Consider the following 16,516-nt stretch of genomic DNA (forward strand, 5'->3'; position numbering starts at 1 on the left):
AAAATAAAACACACACACAGTCTAAGACAATGCCAGAGCCTCCGCTCTCAAACAGCCCTGTGTGAAATAAAGCAGAGCAACACTCTCACTAGAGAGGAAACTGGGAGCAGACTCAGTTCACTGCCAACAGGAAGGGGCACGGATGAGGAATAACAATCTGTCACAGGCTTGGGGGGCTTCTCCTCTGCCTCTCGTCCATTTCAGGACAGTGTGTGTGTGTGTGTGTGTGTGTGTGTGTGTGTGTGTGTGTGTGTGTGTGTGTGTGTGTGTGTGTGTGTGTGTGTGTGTGTGTGTGTGTGTGTGTGTGTGTGTTCTGCTCACACTGTGCTGTCACAGGATGAATTCAGTTGAGGTGATATGACGCGTTTGATGCAGGTGATTTCATTACACCCTGGGAGGTGAGTCCCTACGGTGAAACGAAATGAGGCTGGACGGAGGTAAATGTCTCATTGTGCTCAGCAAGTCATCTGTACTCAATCAGAGTAACTGTTTCTCAAATTGTGTAAAGTTCGGACGAGTGACCTTGGTAGAGCAGACCTCATAGTTTTTCTTAATTTTGTAATTTTTTTCATATCTCTTGAAGGAGCTGCATTTACATTTCTTTAAATTTAATTATTCCTTATCATGTTTTTTGATTTTGAGTTTGTGGGCACGCAGCCTCCTCCCTCCTCAAGTGGGGAGCTAGGGCCGTTGTGTTTGCACTTGCTTTGGCACACGTGTGCAAAAGAATAAGAACAATACACCTTTTTCACAGCAACGTTAATTTAAAATCAAATTCCTTAGGGCTCTATCAAAATAGAGCACAACCTTAATGAATCAGTAACACTATTTCATGTCAAAAGGGCTGCAGTGAAAAGGGTCCATGTCTAGAATTTGTACAATAACGACTCCCTAATCAAAAGTGACGAGTTGATTCTTTGTGAAAATGTCACAACTTCTAAACATTCTTCCATTGTGACGCAATTTGGGGCCTCAGCATATTGCCCAAGGAAACTGGAGGAAGCAGGAATCGAACCAACGACATTATGGTGAGAGGAAAGGCCGCTCTTCTTTTCACAGTATCGTCGTTGCTGTGGACTGATTCATCTTAGGCAATCGAAAAATGAAACAGTTATGACAGTAACACTGACTGTTGAGATAATGTTCAGAATGTTGAGACCTGCTGAAAGTCAGGAGGCGGACCCTGAGCTTGAATTTATGTATTTTTCCTCTCCCAGGTGTGAAAGACGGTAAAACTGGGAGGCTGTGTCTCCCCTCGTTCTCTTCCCCTCTGATGCTTTCTGCAAAAGAGGAAAATGAGAGGCATGACTAAAAGCCCCTGGCAGTGAAAACAGGCCTGAATCTGGGATTGCATGATTTGTCATAATCTGGAAGTCATCAGGCTCTGTGTTTAGTTTGAGAGCACTGGTGGAGGACGGTGGCCACAGGGTTGTGCCAGAGATTTCTCTCTCGTCCACAGGGAGGGAGGAACATCTGGGGAGGGAGTTGACGGAGAGAGAGACACACACACACACACACACGCACACACACACACACACTCACATACACAGATACAGTACATGGTGGAAAGCAAAACGGAGGCTAGAAGTGGAAAGTGTATGGTTGTTATTTTAAAAAGTCAAATGTTTTACTTTAAAAAATTTTACAAACACTCAAAAGTGAATCAGTTAAATGTACTAAAAGTATCGAAAGAAGATCTCAAACTGCAGAACGATTGCAGTTGTAGCTACTCATGGTGAAACTAGTCTGATCTAATTCATACAGTTCATTTGTTGAGCAGTTCCCAGGTTCAACCCCCTCAGTGGTCACCAGATAAACCTGAGGGATTGTGAAATGATTAAAGAAGAATAACGCAAAATTCTGCAGAATATATTTGTAGAACTGTGTTAGTAGGAATATATGACCATTTATTTTTCTGTAAAGTTCTTTTCATTCTTTCAATGAATTGTGTCATAATCCAAGTTGTAAACTTTACGCCTTTGACAAACATTTAATATTGTTTTATTCTTAGACTGAAATGGAAGAAGGGATCCTGGTTGAATTGTGTTGTTAATCCTCTTTTCTCTGTGTTAATCTTAACATAAACTTAAACTACTACAGCTGGTAGATTAATGCAGTGCAGTAAAAAGTGCAATTTTTACAATCATGGACTTGTTACTGAATGGGCCTCGAATACACCTGAAAAATGTCCCTGTAAGAGACACAAAACAACCACAAAGAGTCACAAGACAACCACAAAGAGACGCAAACAACCACAAAGAGACACAAAACAACCACAAAGAGACACAAACAACCAAAAAAGAGACACAACACAACCACAAAGAGATACAGAACAAACACAAATTGATTTTAATTATTTTAGTACAAGGGGGGGGGGTTGCGCCTGCGATGGTGGAACGGATGGGGGGGGGGACTTTCTTTTCCATGCCTGTGCCCTGGGGTCCAGTGTCTCACGATCCATCCATGTAGTAGAGTAAAAGTATAAAGAGGCGTTAAAACAGAAATACCCAAAGTAAAAGTATCAATGTAATCAGTTACTTTTCACCACACACACACACACACACACACACACACACACACACACACACACACACACACACACACACACACACACACACACACACACACACACACACACACACACACACACACACACACACACACACACACACACACACACACACACACACACACACACACGGCGAGTTCAGTTCTGCATCAGTGGAAAAACTGATCACCCGCTGGATGGAAAACGCTCCCACCCCCCCACCTGAGGCCAAACCGAGGTCTCGGCAACCAAACTGCACCCCCCCCCCCACAGTGCAGCTTTCACTCTCTCAAAAAAACTGAAACGAAACTTGATTTTTCTCTTCACCCCCCCCCCCGGTATCTTTATTCATTTGGCAGAAAACAAATGAGAACAGTTTGGACACAATCCACGACTCGAACGACTCCCTGAAACCAGACATCACTAGAAATAGAAACAGCACTACTTCATTTGACGTGTCCTCCTATCTCAGTCCATGTCTTTGTGCACAGGTCGCAGGATGTCCGCTGAAGGAGGGGGGGGGGGGGCTTAGGCTAGGATTACGTCCGTTTAGTTTTCGACACGGCAAACGAAAACGCACCACAGAGCTTTCCTCTGCTCGTCCTCGTGCAGTTTCACGGATACATTTCAAGGGTCTGCAAACAACATCAATCGTTCCTATAACAGTACATTCTGTGAGCTTTCAGGAAGTCCACTCTGAGCTAAAGGCCTTGTGTTCTGCGAGTAGTTTATTCTGACTGTGTAGTGGTTCCCTCGAGTTCATACTCAAACAGTTAAAAGGTCCAGGTCGACTGGTCGTGGTCCACAGGCAACACCAGTGTGTGGTTCTTTTCCTTAAGGCAAGAGTGACATCATCAGCCCAGCTCGGATCATTCTGCGATCGTAACTATGTACAAAATATATATAATCACACGTATTTACAGAGCATGTGGTGACGGACAAAGCCTGTCTGGGCGTCCACATGGTTACACATGAATACAATAACACACACAGCACCCCTAGTGGCAGAAGGACAAAGACACACACTGAGAAAAAAGAACTTGGCACTTGTAGATTTCTCCCACAACAACACACACATGGACAAAATGAGTCAATTTTAGTGGTAAACAATTCAGGGGTCTCCATTTCAGGAGCCGGCCTCATGAGAAAAGGCAGGAGAGCAAGTGTGGATGGTCTCTCCTCCTCCTCTTCTTCTTCTTCTTCTTCTTCTTCTTCTCTTCCACAGGACTTTAGTATCGGAGGCCTCAGAGGAGGCAGATCAGGCTCTTGCCCTCCTCGATCTCCTCCTGCACCTTGTCGCTGGAGGTGGCGATCTCGGCCTGCGCAGAGAAGATGGCGCAGAGGAAGGTGAGCACCGTGCCGCCCATGGCCGTGTAGAAGGCCCAGCCCATGGAGCAGAGCCCGGCCCGGTACGGAGCCGCGTCTGGGCCGCAGTACAGCTGCACCTTGTCTGAACCCCAGCCAGCGGGATACAGCATCAGACCCAGGATCAGAAACAGGCCTGCGAGACGGGAAACAGGGAGGAGCAAGTCAACTGGAGGTAGCATGTTGAAAGAGTTTACACACAGCAGACCCCTAGAGGCTATTTGGTGCAAGCACAAATGTAAACGGTTTTAAAAAAACATTCAATAGATCAACTTTGCAAACAAAACCTTCGACATATGACTTGAAACATAAAACTAGTTCAAACATTGAAAATGCATTAATTTTCAAAATAAAAACAATTATTTTTGGTTTATGTCATGCCTGGTCGAACAACATTGGATCTCAAGGCAACCCCTAAGGTTTTCAGATTAGCCATTTGTTTGGGTGTAGACACATTTTTAGCTGCAGCCCTATTTGAGTGTGTTAGGTTTCACACACAGAGCTATAGATCTAAAACTGATTGTGAGGGTGGTGCTAAAGGAAAAGGCAATGGGGCATTAATAATAACCGTTGGAATCCATCCTCTGGAGACTATGACTATCTAACACAATGTTCAGAGTAATCTTGCTAGTAGTTTGAGTAGCTTCAGATACAGAAACATAAAGAATTGACCAAAATCAGCATCCTTACACAAAAACTCAATCTAAACCTAACCCTAGCAATCAATCAAACATGTTTCACGTTCTGAGGGAGTCTGTAAATAATGACTGCAGCAAATTATCTGTGTGGCCCCCCCGCAACACATTTCCTGCCACAGTGCCATCCTGACATTCAAAGCATCTCATCAAACAGAAGTTGCACCACACACACACACACACCACACACACACACACACACACACACAGTTTCCTGACGACCGCCTGAAATGTGACTAAAGACGATCACGACAATCTTGGCACCCGGTCCTGTCGGGTCAGCGCACAACGACGAGAGGAGAACAACAGGAAAAGGCGACCGAAGGGTTTCACCGTCTGCCCCAGTCCCTGGACGACCCTCCGGCGTCCTGTGTCTCGGTGGGAAGGACGGGGGGTCCACTTCCTGTGTTGCCGTGACCCACTTCTGCTGCCGTGCTGACTTGACCTCAACACTCTGATAGTATTCATGACACTCACTGCTCCCACACATCGAGAAGCAACCTTCAGGTGATATAACATCACGAGGATTCTGCCGTGTTCTACAAATAAAGGAGTGGAACAGAGAATGTATGGAAACAGGCGCAGGTGGCGTTCTGCTCTTCTATGCCCAAAGGCCCGATAACTCATTGTCTGACCCTGGACCCAGATATGCTGCAGCAATTATAAAATAAGAAAGTAAAGACATTAGAAGGCGCCAGAAATTCCACAGGTGAAAGAATGGGTATGTGCAATGACTGAAACTGCATCCTATGAATGTATGCTTAGTAGATTGAGTGATGACAGGGAGGAGGGGGTGACCCCTTGGGTTTTGGAATTACATAAAGGTAAATAATGATCCCCACTAGGACTCTGGTTTTATTGTTTTGCTGTGTTTCTCCCAAGTGGGATCCTGTAATACTGTATACCTCAGCAACATGTCTATATGATGTATGCTTTATCATGTATGGTGGGGTGTGCAGGTATGCAATGAAGGTATGAGTGGATATCATTATGTACTCACTTTGTTTTGTAATAGCTGCCTATTTTTGAGACAAATATGTGCGAAGTCTGTTATTAGAGTCAATTCTCAACCATATACTACTTGTTCCTGTATAAAGAAACATGTTTAATTTGCCATGTACCATGCCTAAGAAAAGTTGAATAAAAACTTAAGTTAAAAAAATAAAATAAAATAAGAAAGTAGACTGATTATAAATTAGTGAGCTTCCTATCCACAACCACAGTGTATAATTAACTTTCCCGTTCATGACAGACAAGCTCACTATTCAAGGTAAATTAAATTGAAGGCTTTTTATCTTTTAAGGAAGTGACTTGAAGGCCTTTTCCGATACCCTGCTGCTCTGCACAGGCGAGGAGCAGTGAGCTGGAGGAGGAGCCTGTCACCAATCAAACCTCAGCAGGAAACACTTACAATAATAAAATTACTAATAATAAATGAACCAGGCAGCAGATGAGATTTTCAGACCTGAATGTTTTCACCAGTCTCGCTCTCCTCCCTAGAGCAGGTCTCGCTGCTGTGCCTCATAAAAACAAGCGTGGAGGTGAAACTCTTTCCTTTCATTTTCTCCTAATCTCTCCCTCTTCCCCCCCCCCCCCCCCCCCACTCTCTCGGCTTCCTTTCTGTCTCCTCCCATTCTCTTGCTCCTAAAGCACCCACTATCGTATTAAACAAGGAAATGAAAACTAGGTCATAAATTCTTTCCACATGTTGCTGCAGTGCCCTGACGTCCAGACTGGCTTCAGTGATGGATTGAAGGTATGGTTTTAATTCCCAAGCCCGCCCCTCTGAAGACCCCCACCCTCCTCCTCCTCTCCTTCCACAGACACACACACACACTCGTTCCCCAGACCCAAGACCCTCTAACCTAATATCCCACCGCACTCCACCCTTCCAGCCTCACTACTCCCACTGCACTGGCTCTTGTCTCGGTTAACTTCCAAACTGTCAATTCTTCACCATTAATCTATTTCTGGTAGCTGACTCCCTGCCACCAACCAACCAACCAACCAACTCAGAACCAATCCCTTCTTTCCGATCCAACCTCTGCTCTACTGGCCTCTGCCTTGTAACACAGCTCTGCACGATTGCTCCAAAATAATCTGGCCACCTTTCCCCTTTTCAGGAAAATAAAGAAGAGAAGCCATTTCCACCTCTGGGATCCAGGAGGGAGAGGGAGAGGGAGAGAGAGAGAGAGAGAGAGAGAGGGAGAGGGAGAGAGAGAGGGAGAGGGAGAGGGAGAGGGAGAGGGAGAGGGAGAGGGAGAGGGAGAGGGAGAGGGAGAGGGAAGGGGAGAGGGAGAGGGAGAGGGAAGGGGAGAGGGAGAGAGAGATATAGAGAGAGAGATATAGAGAGAGATAGGGAGAGGGAGAGGGAGAGAGAGAGAGAGAGAGAGAGAGAGAGAGAGAGAGAGAGAGAGAGAGAGAGAGAGAGCGGGCATTTGGGTTTTTCTCTTTCTGCTTTTCATGCTTTTGCAAAACTGATGACGGCCTTCTTATTGGACATTACGCCACTGATAACTGGGTTAAAGTATTCTGATTAAACCATTTTATTCGTGAGTCAAATCCCTGTAATATATTGATGATGACTCCTATCTATTGGGTGTAAAATGCTTCACACTGTAACATATTATACTCGTACTGGTTCATCATTTGAATTCGGGGAACTACTTGAAAATGTTTACAGGTCTAATGTTCAGAAAACACTTAGTTTGTTAATACTCTCGGTTGCTGCAGCTGCCTCTGACATCCATTCTAAAACAAGTCACATCTCCACTGTAAACACAGGTATCCACAACAGAAACAGGACTGCTGTGTGTTTGTCAGGGAGAGCTGGTGATTCAGCTTTCCTCTTTTGAGTTACACAAGAGTCAGAGTCATCACCTGACGGCAACGCTGCTCAAATTCCTGTAAAGGTTTTGTTTCCCTTCTTCCCTCCTGAGTCCCGGCCTGGCGATCAGAGTCACCGTCAGCGGTTACACTTGTGATGGGGTGTGTGACTCACGGCTGGAGGGAAAGTTTACAGCAGGCAATAAAAGCATTCGACACCAAACGCACCAGATTTGGAGACAGCTTTACGGCCGAGTTGTTTGCCGTCTTGTCTCTAATCCTTTTCGACGTGAATGAGAATACGTGTAAACGTAGAGAGAATTCCCTTTCAGGTTGTCGAACACACTAACTGGAGTGTGTAAGTAGGCTTCAGGGGCCCTTAAACGTGCGCCAGCAGGACGCAAAGTTTACTCCACTGACCCTCAGCAGAAGAGTCTGTTTTAGCCATTCTATTACATAAAGACGCGGGAATGAATATACCCCCGGTTGAAATCTGAAAAACCACCTGAGCTTAACCTGACCACCAATAAACTGCCATCAGAAAGTGAGTCCCGGGGGACGTCAACGGGTGAAAAGCACGAGTGACATCAGTGTAAGAGAAGACTAGGTTAAGGGGTTTTGGAGGAACTCCAGTGCAATGACGTGACCATCTCTGGCAACGGCGTCGCACTCTTCCCATCTGAGGTCAATCACTTCCCCAAACATCTGCCGTCTGGCTCCAGTTTTCTCATTACCGGAGGGTCGGCAGTCGCTGTGGAAATAATGATTAGGAGAATAGTCGGCGTGGATATCAGTGAGAGTGATATCATTCACAGGCCTGGTGGAAAGACGGCGCTCAAGTCGAAGACGGTTGTGTGCGCGCTAACGGAGCGATGATTAATGCTGGTGGAACAACAAAGAGAACATCGGCAGGGAGACCGCGGCATGTCTGACGAGCCGTATCGAGGGTCCTTATCTCCCTCTGTGGTTAACGGGTTATCGGCCTCAAACTCCAGAAGGAAACCCTCCCACCTCCTCTGCTGTTTGATGCTCCCGTCGCCCCCTTTCCTCTTCCTCTTCCTCTTCCTCATCCTCTCCACAATGAGGAGACCCAGCAGTGCATTTCCCTACTTTCATTACCTTGTTCCCTCAGGCCTTTATATAGATGGTAAACAGCAGGATTTCAAGTGATGACAATACCATGCGTCTAAGAACCTTTCTACGGCTACAGCTTGTTACCCATTTTCTCCAAATTCAATAGAGTCAATACTGTACAAAACAAATTCTGTGATGGACCCTAAAATATGAAGTACAGTTGAACTGTGCACTTGTGGGAATACTCCTCCAAAGATGTGTCTTCTTGCGGCAACATAAATAAACCCATACATACAGTATATCTTATTAAATCAACACCTCAAATAGTATAGTCCCCTTTTTTTCTGTATGGTCAGTCTGTTTCAAACATGTCTCCATTACATACTGGAGCTATATAAACTCGTAGCTCGGCCAAAATTACCACATTTATCAATTTATTGGCAAAGCGATGACTGATTTAGAGCTCAAGCCCGACCAATAAATCAGCCGATGCAGTTTAAAAAAACACATTAACATTATGTTGCTGAAAACTATAAAGAATAATATGTAGAAAAGCCAAATATATGTTTGGGGTCAGTCAAAAAAAGTTTAAAGCAAATACTAAGCAATTTTCTTGTAGAAAAATAAGATGAAAAGTAAACCCACTATGTAAAAAAAAAAAGGTTTACCAGGCTTTCAAAGCTTCAGGGAAATAAAACAGCTGTTCTTACCACCTCTGAAAATTAATTTCCTGAGAGAAATCCTCAGCTATTTAATCTCAGTCCTGATATTAACCACAGTAATCGGGTATTAGACTGATTATTCTCTCAATATTCATTCAAACTACAGTGAAAACTGCCTGAAAACAGCTGTTGTCTTGTTTGCAGGAGACTTTCAAGCCTTCGGCTCGACAGTACGTGATACTGGATTTTCTCCTTTTAAAGCCTCTTAGTCAAACAGTGTAGAAAATCCATTAAGAAACTATTTACTTATGAAATAAGCAACAAGGAATGTCTGGTGCTGGCTAATTCATCTGATTAAATTAAAGCACTTCATCAAATTGATGTGAAAACCACACATTAATCCAACAATCCCCCGGAGTCCTGCTTGTTTATTTGCAACATCGCCCACAATTGCCTAATACAGTCAGTATTAAAGCGTCTGTTCCCTTTATCTGAACCTTACAGCAAAATCTCTTACATCATCTAATCGAATAAATTGGCTGAACGGATTCGAACCATGGTCCAGGTCAGAGGGGCCGCACGGATCTGGGTGAAAAGTTCGCCATCTTCCTCAACCACACGCCCACCTTCTTCTGCACCAAATAAACAACTGTGGGGGAGTAGAGCCATAATCACCAGAGAGCCCAGAGCTACAGTCTCTGAGAAAGAAATTAAAGAAGGAGGTTGCCTGATCTCATGGCCTCCTCCCTCCCATAATTCACCACTGTGACTCAAAGTGGCCTCAGGACACATAACCACAGCAATACACACCCTTCACACATAAACTCTGATATGCATGCGTGGTCAATTACTTTGTTTTTATTCAATCTAGCGACAGGAGAGCTCAGACCGACTGGGCAGCAGGTAAATATTTTGGTGGCAGCAGCAGCAACTGGTGACAAGAGACAAGTCACTGTGTCTTTTAGAGTCCTGACCGGTTGGTTCAAATGTCACCGAAGGCTCCACAACAACCAAACACACGGTTGAGTCAGTGGAAGTTGTGGCGCTGGTAATGAATGTGTTCAGCTGAGAGCGTAGCTTTTCATTTACCTTGGGGAACGCCACGGACACAAACAGGAACAATGAGGGTTTCATGACCTGAGTTAGCTTCAGGACTCCACTGTCCTCACAAGTTTAGACCAAAAGTCACGTTTCTCTTCAATTCTGTCTTTCTTATTTGTCGAACCGTCCCTTAAACACAGCATTCCATCTAAAAATACAAGTTTTCAAGCTCAAACCGGATGTTCATCAGAGGAAACGTATACAGAACAATGAAACCATCAGAGAATAAACAGTTTTGAGTGGGACTTGGAGGTGTGTACTGATCCTGCAGGTTGTAAACACATCCACTCAGCTTGTGAGATGTGATGTCATGTTAGAAATAAAATGTGTTTATAGGTCTTCTGTACAAATACACACAAAACAGCCATAATACACAATACTGTTTAAATGTGGTGATAATGGTGCATATTTTATTACCAGTCTCTCCTGGGGGGCATCATAGTGTTGCACTGGGTTGTAAACAGGGCAAACAATGGAAGTGGTTATGTAAAAATAGCTGAAAGAGTAAGTTTAACTTTTGATTATTTTCTCGCTTCTACACAGTTGATGTGAAGAGTCAGTTTTCGGGGAGGTAAATTCAGAAATTCACTCTTACAAACCTCAGTGTGTTTGATATCAGGCGCCAACTGAAGCTGGAAACCTTTAATCTAACATGACAAAAACTTCAAAGGGAGAGTTCAACAAGTGTTTGGCAGCCGGTGATCCCTCTCGACATCTGCACCGAAACCATTTCCACATGTGTGTTACCCTGTGTAAATCTCACCTGCGATCCCCTGCAGCAGTCCGCACACATTGAAGATGCTCTTCTTCATGATGCTTTGGAAGCACATGGTGAAGACCGAGATGAACGCCACGGCACACAGCAGCAGGATCCCTCCGGCCAGGAAGATAGAAGTCGCCTGCCAGAACCCGCTGGCAATCTCCCCAAAGTGCACCGCGTACGGCCCACACAGGCTCCCACGCTGCAGGTGGGGCAGTTTGATACAGCGGCCGTAGATGCCTAGCGTGGGCCTGTAGGCCTCCCCGGCTGCGGTGGCCCCATGGGGGCCGAACACTGCATCCGGGGTGCGGGGAGATCCCACCAGCCAGTCAGTGCTCATGAAGGCGATGAGCTCTCCGAACGCAGCCACAATACTCAGCAGAGTCCACAGCATGGAGCGGCAGGTGACGATGACATGGCACATGCTGACGGCGGCTGGAGGGTCCCTCTGTTCAGATTCACTGAGAGGGGAAAAGGTGGGAAGCTGTGGGTCGGACACCCTCAAGGGACCGGGAGCGAAGGGTGTGTTCCTGCTCCGGCTGAGACGTTAGAGCGAGTGTACGCTTCACAGGAAGGAGAAGGTGACCGGGCTCCTCACGAAAACTTCACGTCAATGATTCACAGTCGGCTGCTTCCCGCTTTGTCCTCTCTGCTTCCCTGACTTCTTATCTTCTGCTGCTGTCACTTCGGCTCAGCTGCTGTTCCTCCTCCCTGGACTCTCCCTCCTTCTGTAGGCTCGCTGCTCAGACTCTGACTCCGTCTGCGTTTCGGTGTCTACATTGTACTGAAGTCCAGTTCCCTGAGCCAGCCCGCTGGCGTCACATCAGACACACCTAGGAGATAAAACACAGAGACGAAACAACAGGGTCAGTCCTCTGATGACTTGTAGCAAATGGAACGGTTTGATCAGATAATGCTCTCGATTATTGATTACTGTTGCCAGAGGCTGAAGTGTGGAGAGGGAGGAAAGTGTGGAGAAGGAGCAGAGGGGGGAGGAGAGGAGAGAGGGGGGGGGGAGGCCTAATGAGTTGTGTTTGTTTGAAGAGAGAGCCTCCTCTGTTTCCAGTGTGTTTATGTTCGAGGATTCGTAATCAGGGTATTCAGTTTACTCTCTACTACCAGTGGATCCTCATGACAGAAGCCATAAAGATAAGAAATCATTTAACAGAAAGTTTACACTGTGTGTGTGTGTGTGTGTGTATGTGTGTGTGTGTGTGTGTGTGTGTGTGTGTGTGTGTGTGTGTGTGTGTGTGTGTGTGTGTGTGTGTGTGTGTGTGTGTGTGTGTGTGTGTGTGTGTCTGTAGAGTTTGAAGGGTTAAAACAAATGTGGAACCATCAGAATGAGAAGCGGATGCAGACAGAGAGAAAAACAAGCCCGAGGCCTCTCATCAAGCAGCCCACACAGCTGACCCGGGGTCAGCCAACGGTTGATAACACAACGTCCGTCCGGCCGTCACATGACCACTGATAACCTCTGGGACTTCAACCCGGCTGCACTGCACCGCACAGTGACACCACAATGAGGAAGCAGCAGATAAACTCGTGAAGGAAAAGTGTCTTCTCTCCGACAATGAAATGTCAGAGAACACTAATTTCCCCGATATCTTTTGAATAACAGTTTTTTCCCTAAGCAACCGTCAAAAGCACGATACAGTGACTCAGCACTAACGCTAAGATACTTTTACTGACAGACTCCAGTTAACAGACAACACAGTGAGATTATGAACAAGGAAAGGCTGATACAAAGTAATCAAGTTAAAATACAAAATGAGCTTTTAAACCTTAGAAGAAAATACTCTCTAAGAATACATCCATACGACTACGTTTGTTTAAAAATGGCATTTTCAAACTACAACGATCTCTGTCCACACGTTCCATTTACGGAAGGAGGGGGCGTGTGATAGAAGCCTGACGAATCAGTGAAGGCTATGTCATGACCGAAAAGACCCAATCATCAAACGGTTGGTAGTGTCTACCTCAGAGTTTCTAAACCTCTCAGTTTCTGCCCGTCCAGACTAAAATGCAGCCCCGGTGTTTTCAAACTAAAACAGGGTCCGCAGCATTTCCAAACTTGAGGAAGCACCAGATAAACTCATGAAGGAAAAGTGTCTTCTCTCTGACAGTGAAATGTCAGAGAACACTAATTTCCTAGATATCTTTTGAATAACAGTTTTTTCCCTAAGCAACCGTCAAAAGCACAATACATTGACTCAGCACTAACCCTAAGATACTTTTACTGACAGACTCCAGTTAACAGACAACACCGTGAGATTATGAACAAGGAAAGGCTGATACAAAGTAATCAAGTTAAATAACAAAGTGAGCTTTTATACAAGAGACATAGTTAAACCTGAGAAGAACATACTCTAAGGATACATCCATACGACTACGTTTGTTTAAAAATGGAATTTTCAAACTAAAACGATCTCTGTCCACACATTCCATTTACGGGCGTGTGATAGGAGCCTGACGAATCAGTGAAGGCTATGTCATGACCGAAAAGACCCAATCATCAAACGGCTGGGAGTGTCTACCTCAGAGTTTTTAAACCTATCAGTTTCTGCCCGTCCAGACTAAAATTCAGCCCTGGAGTTTTCAAACTAAAACAGGGTCCTCAGCATTTCCAAACTTCTCCGTTTTAGCAGCTCTGAAACTGGAGTAGTGTGGATGCCAGGCGTCTATGTAGCAAGGGTGATGAACGAAATGAGGATGTAGACTAAAACGCAGGAGCAGCTTTTCCAGAGAAGATTTCCAGATGCACACAGGCCTTTGTGCTCATGTTATAAATACAACTCTGGGCCAAAGCTGACAGTTGTTTCTTTTCTTTGAGCCCCTTTTTTCTTCTGCTCTGGTTTACCTGCTGTCTCCTGGGTGTCTGTAAGTCATTCTCTCACCAGTGTTTGGCAGGGTGAGCAGAGGGAGCCGGGGGGGGGGGGGGGGGGGGGGGCGCTGTTGACACGTGTGCCGCCTGCGCAGCGAGGTTCCCATCACACAGGGGGGGCCACGGTCATCCCTCTGCGGTCACATCCCCGCAAGAAAGACTCACTATGTGAGTAAGAGCACTACACAAACTTTGATCTTTGTCATCCTGTCGAGATATCAACAACAGTTCAGTTTCTTTTCCCCACTCTGCTTCTTCTTTTCCTGTGGAGAAAATGACTCTGTGGTCTCTCGAGGGTGGTGTGTGTGTTTGTCTTTGTGTGTGCGTGTGTGTGTGTGTGTGTGTGTGTGTGCAGAGTATGTTTGGACTGTGTAAAACAGATGACATCACAACAGGCACGGACAGCCGCCTCTGTGGATTTGGACCAAAATTAATTTTATGAATCACAAGCGTTCTCATTGCCTCACCGTGAACAGATGCAGGAACAGATGCAGACACACGCATTCGCTAACTGAACTTTCTGGAAACACTCCTTCAAACCCCCCCTCACACAAGGGCTGTTGACGTTTCGGGGGGGGGTGAGTCCCAGCGGTCCTCTGACAAGACTGATGTTTGACGTTAGGGGTTTTAAGACAAACGGCTTCTCAGGCACGGAGCACGGGCAGTCCGAAGTTTTAAGGTCAAACATTTGCTGGCACGCGGCAACGGCTAATTCCTCACTGACAGGAATATTGTAGCAGCTCAAACAACTGGAACCACATGGGGAGATACGCAGCTTTGAAGACCTGGACACTTAACCTTTGACCTTGCCTTGCAGCAGTGTGTTTGCATCACGTGCCCGTTGATTGCACAGCACCTATGAGGGGTTAATAGATCTGAAACATGTCTGGACAAGTCTGCTTCTATTAATGTGCCTGGTATTTGTCACAAGTTATGTCCAGACGTCTGCTCACTGTTCCCAGATTTGAGCCGTTATCATGAACAGGGGTTTCCCAAGATAGAGCCAGGCATGGCAGTATATATATGTGGAGCTCTCGATGGATTTATGATGACCCTCAACCAGGGGAGGGGAACTGAGGATTATTTGGGTTTCAGTTTACATACACATCAGAGAGTTTACAGCCCTCAGAGTACACCCACCACCCTGTTGACCCCCCCCCCCCCCCCTCAGCACTAATACCCATGGGTACACACACTTACAAGACTCCCTGGCTTCTTTCACAAGCTCCCCAAAGAGTTTGACCTGTCGACAGTGCAGGAACAAAGTGTGGCACAGGAAGAAAAGTCAAAGTGACTGGGTCATCATCCTCTGGGTAACATGCATGTCTTTACCAAATGTTGTGTTCCATCCCTTCGAGGAGATGTTGAGATATTTAACAGGATAAATAAAAGGAATTGACGCCCTGGTGGCACCGAAGGAAAGTCAGAGGATCACCAAGCTGATGATGATCTATCCTCTAGGCACAATACATGTCTGTGCTGAATCTTGCATCATTCCTTCAAGAAGATGCAGAGCTTTTGAACATGATGAATCAAATACTAACATACTAGTTGAATGGAAACAAAAGTCAGAGGATCACCAAGCTGCTGATGATCGATCATCAATCAAATTAAATTTGTATTGCCTTTATTCAGATATCACCATTTGTCTCATGGGGCTTGAACAAGGTGTGGCATCTGCTGTCCATCATCAAGAGGAAGGAAAAACTACTAAAAAAAAACTTTGAAACCTCAGAGATCAATAAAAACTGACCCACTGGTACCACACGAAGAAAAGTCAGAGGATGACTAAGCTGATGTTAATGGGTCCTCTGGGCACCATGAATGTCTGTACTGAATTTCAGGACAACACAAAAGTTGTCAAAACAAAAAAAGGCCATAGTGATCTACAGGTGAAGTCAGTCAATCACCGGTCTGTAAGAGTCTATAAAGAGAATCCTCTGGGAAACCCAAATATAGGAACCCATCAAATCATCATCAAGATATTTAGTTCTGAACCACAGAGGCCAATTTTTACTGACACAACCGTGCCACCCCTTTAGCCATGTTGCTATTGTGGCTGAAAAGCTTAAACTAAAAAAAAATCCTGTTCAAGTGTCAACTCAGCCTTTCTCTTATCACAGCGACAGAGCAGCAGGAAGCGCCTTTCTACGCTGCCGCCGACAGGAAATAATCTACATAACTATGGATACGCCACGAGTGGTCATGTTTCACCATGAAAGGGGTTTATGGAAAGTCGACCATACTGACAGGACGTCAGGAGAAAGCAGCTAATGCAACCTGCTATGAAGCATCTGCAGTTCAGCTACCTCATTGTGGTTAATATGACTCAATGACAGACTCTGACATTTCCAGCTGCCTTCTGGAGGCCCTGCATCTCCAGCCCTCACCCCCTTTGCCTCAGTGACCCGGCAAACAGCAGAGCAAATTTGAAACAACTGCAGCGCTCATAATCTGAGAGGATCCGTTTGAATGAGAAGCCCCTGCAGCTACTTAAAGGGAATGTGGGAGCCGATTGGTCACAGAGGACCTGGAATACTAGTCCGGGAACACTTCCTTTTCTAATATCAGCTCTGGAGACAAGATGAACCAGTCACCTACAAC

At 45.5% G+C, this 16,516-nt stretch overlaps 1 protein-coding gene across 2 annotated transcripts in view; it reads right to left on the reverse strand.

Annotated features, from left to right (window-relative positions):
* Positions 1-2,882: 2,882 nt before the first annotated feature.
* LOC132999889 (LHFPL tetraspan subfamily member 2a protein) overlaps positions 2,883-16,516 on the reverse strand; it is a 43,146-nt gene continuing 29,512 nt past the window's right edge. For both annotated transcript variants that reach the window (XM_061069695.1, XM_061069687.1), the window contains exons 2-3: positions 11,035-11,864; positions 2,883-4,049 (exon numbers count right to left, since the gene is read on the reverse strand). In XM_061069695.1, the coding sequence (XP_060925678.1) occupies positions 3,793-4,049; positions 11,035-11,455 (678 nt within the window). In that variant the 5' untranslated portion in view covers positions 11,456-11,864 and the 3' untranslated portion in view covers positions 2,883-3,792. The remainder of the gene's footprint in view (positions 4,050-11,034; positions 11,865-16,516) is intronic.

The sequence above is a fragment of the Limanda limanda genome, chromosome 1, assembly GCF_963576545.1.
Source record: "Limanda limanda chromosome 1, fLimLim1.1, whole genome shotgun sequence".
NCBI lineage: Eukaryota > Metazoa > Chordata > Actinopteri > Pleuronectiformes > Pleuronectidae > Limanda > Limanda limanda.